Below are 2,500 nucleotides of genomic sequence, written 5' to 3' on the forward strand. Positions count from 1 at the left end.
GAGTGGACTGAAGACGACACTCACAGCCACGACTGGATCTCCGCACACACGCTCACAGACGCTCGCTGGACTAAATGCAGCGGATGTGAGACGGAACCTCATGAATCTTCTGTGTGTTCCAGCTCAGAGGTCATAGGTCACGACAGGCGAACCCTGATGTGAGAGTCACCTCTAACAGAAAAATCACCCAATACAACCGCTGGAGCTCAGCGTCACATACAGACACATGACAGCCCAGAGAACACCAGAACATTTACATGCCAGACTGAGAACACGTGACAACATGCTTTCACACGCTTGATTTCACAGAATAAACCCATGGACACACATCACCATCCCGCTCATCACACGCTTACATCATCAGTAAATGATTATTTTCATATCAAATCTTGTATGAACCCATGCCGAGGAAAATGTGTTTTCAGCGTTCACATGGAATTAAATATGATCTCGTCATGTGTGTTATTCGTGAGACATTGATATGAAACTGGCACTTCTTTTCCGAACTGTTGTTATTGGGGACTGTGTGTGCCTGTGTGCACGCGTGTGTGTGTGCGTGCATGTGTGTGTGTGCGTGTGTGCGCGATTGTGTGTGTGTGTGTGCGCGCGTGTGTGTGTGTGTGCGCGATTGTGTGTGAGCGATTGTGCGTGCGTGAAGTTCTCTGATCTCTGACGTCTGCTGTAATGCTGAAGAACTCATTCAACAGCCGTACTATTTAAAAACTGTTTATTAAAGCATACGTCACTACACAACAAACACAAATCTGACTTCTCAAGTTTGATCAAAATTACAGTACGATGATATTTGTTGTTGTCTGTGTGTGTGTGTGTGTGTGTGTGTGTGTGTGTGCGTTGTTATTGCTGGATGTGTTTGTCAGGAATGTGAAATAAATGACATGAAGGAAGCGCACACGTTTGTTTGTCTTGAACATGAAACACAGATGACAGACGATTGTGTGTTGGATCCTCCAGACGTCTCAGTGGGAACACAGCTGATGATGTCTTGATTCCCATGAAGCCGTTCTTGTTGTGACGTGTAACGTGGGAATGTTTGGAGTCAGCTCTCATCGTTCATTTCAGCAGAGCATCTGAAGCTGTCACGCACACACGTGACTAGCAGGAACATTGATCACTGACCGTCATCTCACAGAATCATTGATTGTAGATCGCAGAGATGTTGATTGGCTGGCTTCTCTGACATCACAGTGTCACAATAGCGATATGCTGTCTTTTTTTAACGTCCAGCGGTGTGTAAGCGCTTTACTCTGTGGAAGCCTCCCGATCTGCAGTGCATGCTGGGAAACATCTTTGATATGACATAAGGTGGCAGTGTGAATCAAAGTTTGACCTTTGACCTTTATGGAGACCCTGAGGAGGAATGTAAACTCTATTGTCGGCGACACACATCTCTGAGGTAGCACACGTCGCTGTAGCGGTTTCTCGTGAGTCTTTGTGGCCTCAGAGAGACGGAAAAAACTTCAGGGTTCAGTGAATTTCCTGTTGCTTTTTAAAGCACCTCAGTGGTTTCTCTCGCTGTGTGTGTGTAGGAAGGGTTAGTGTTTTCTGGTAAAAGCGGATGTTGTGGTGGCGTGTCAGTGTTCGTTGGGCATGTGTCTGATGGTGTGAAAGATCCAGTCCATTTTGGTGGTCCATCCGCCGTGATGGGCGTCATTCATCTGTTTGGTGAAATACTCCAGCGCCTCCTGCTGGTTCTTCTCCAGCGCCAGCGTCTTGCGCAGATACGCGATGTCATCAAAGCTCTGCAGCTCGGGCATCCCGCAACCCAACAGCAGAGAGAAGAGATTGATGAAGAGACTGGCGTGCTGACGGATGGCCAGATACGCTTTATAACACATCTCCTGAAACCTGACACACGCACACACGTGACAAATACAGAGACACGTGAACGGATTTTCACTTGAAATTCACCTCAGCCAATCACAGCTTGGGTTTGTTGCTCACCTCTCAAACTCTTTGGTCTTGGTGCACTCCTGCACACCTTTACTTATGACGATCAAGAAGTCCTGTGTGAGGACGAAAGGAACTCGCTCCCGTTTGTAACCAAACTTCTTCTTTTTATGATCCAGAAAATGACCAAAGTCAATGTGGAAGAGCTGCAATAAACAGACACAACACTTCACTGTGTGTGTCTGAGATCAGTTATATCGTGTGTATCAGTCAGTGATCCTGATGAAAATGTAAATCTGCAGAAGGTTTGGTTTAGGGCTACAGTGAGGATTGCAGGATATAATGTGTGCGTGTGCGTGTACCTGTCCGTTCTCCTTCACCATGATGTTGCTGTTGTGTCTGTCTCCGATGCCCAGTATGAACGTTGCCACACAGTATCCAGCACATGAGCGAGTGAATAAATCAATGGCCCTGTCATAACTGACACACGCACGCACGCACGCACAGCACGCACACACACACAGACGTTGATGCTTCTGTTTACGGTGATGTCATTTCATTGATCAGAAATACTGTCAAATGATTATTGAAG

The 2,500-nt window shown here is 46.6% G+C and overlaps 2 protein-coding genes across 2 annotated transcripts in view; one reads left to right on the top strand and one right to left on the bottom strand.

Annotated features, from left to right (window-relative positions):
• The window catches only part of coro2ab (coronin 2Ab), a 20,634-nt gene extending 19,084 nt beyond the window's left edge, over positions 1-1,550 (top strand). Inside the window, exon 11 of the mRNA XM_057319701.1 lies at positions 1-1,550. This exon is cut by the window's left edge and continues 125 nt beyond it. Within this exon, the coding sequence (XP_057175684.1) occupies positions 1-162 (162 nt within the window). The 3' untranslated portion in view covers positions 163-1,550.
• The window catches only part of zgc:158659 (uncharacterized protein LOC791141 homolog), a 20,553-nt gene continuing 18,259 nt past the window's right edge, over positions 207-2,500 (bottom strand). Inside the window, exons 19-21 of the mRNA XM_057319702.1 lie at positions 2,271-2,388; positions 1,963-2,114; positions 207-1,866 (exon numbers count right to left, since the gene is read on the bottom strand). Of these exons, the coding sequence (XP_057175685.1) occupies positions 1,593-1,866; positions 1,963-2,114; positions 2,271-2,388 (544 nt within the window). The 3' untranslated portion in view covers positions 207-1,592. The remainder of the gene's footprint in view (positions 1,867-1,962; positions 2,115-2,270; positions 2,389-2,500) is intronic.

The sequence above is a fragment of the Triplophysa rosa genome, linkage group LG21, assembly GCF_024868665.1.
Source record: "Triplophysa rosa linkage group LG21, Trosa_1v2, whole genome shotgun sequence".
NCBI classification, from domain to species: Eukaryota; Metazoa; Chordata; class Actinopteri; order Cypriniformes; family Nemacheilidae; genus Triplophysa; species Triplophysa rosa.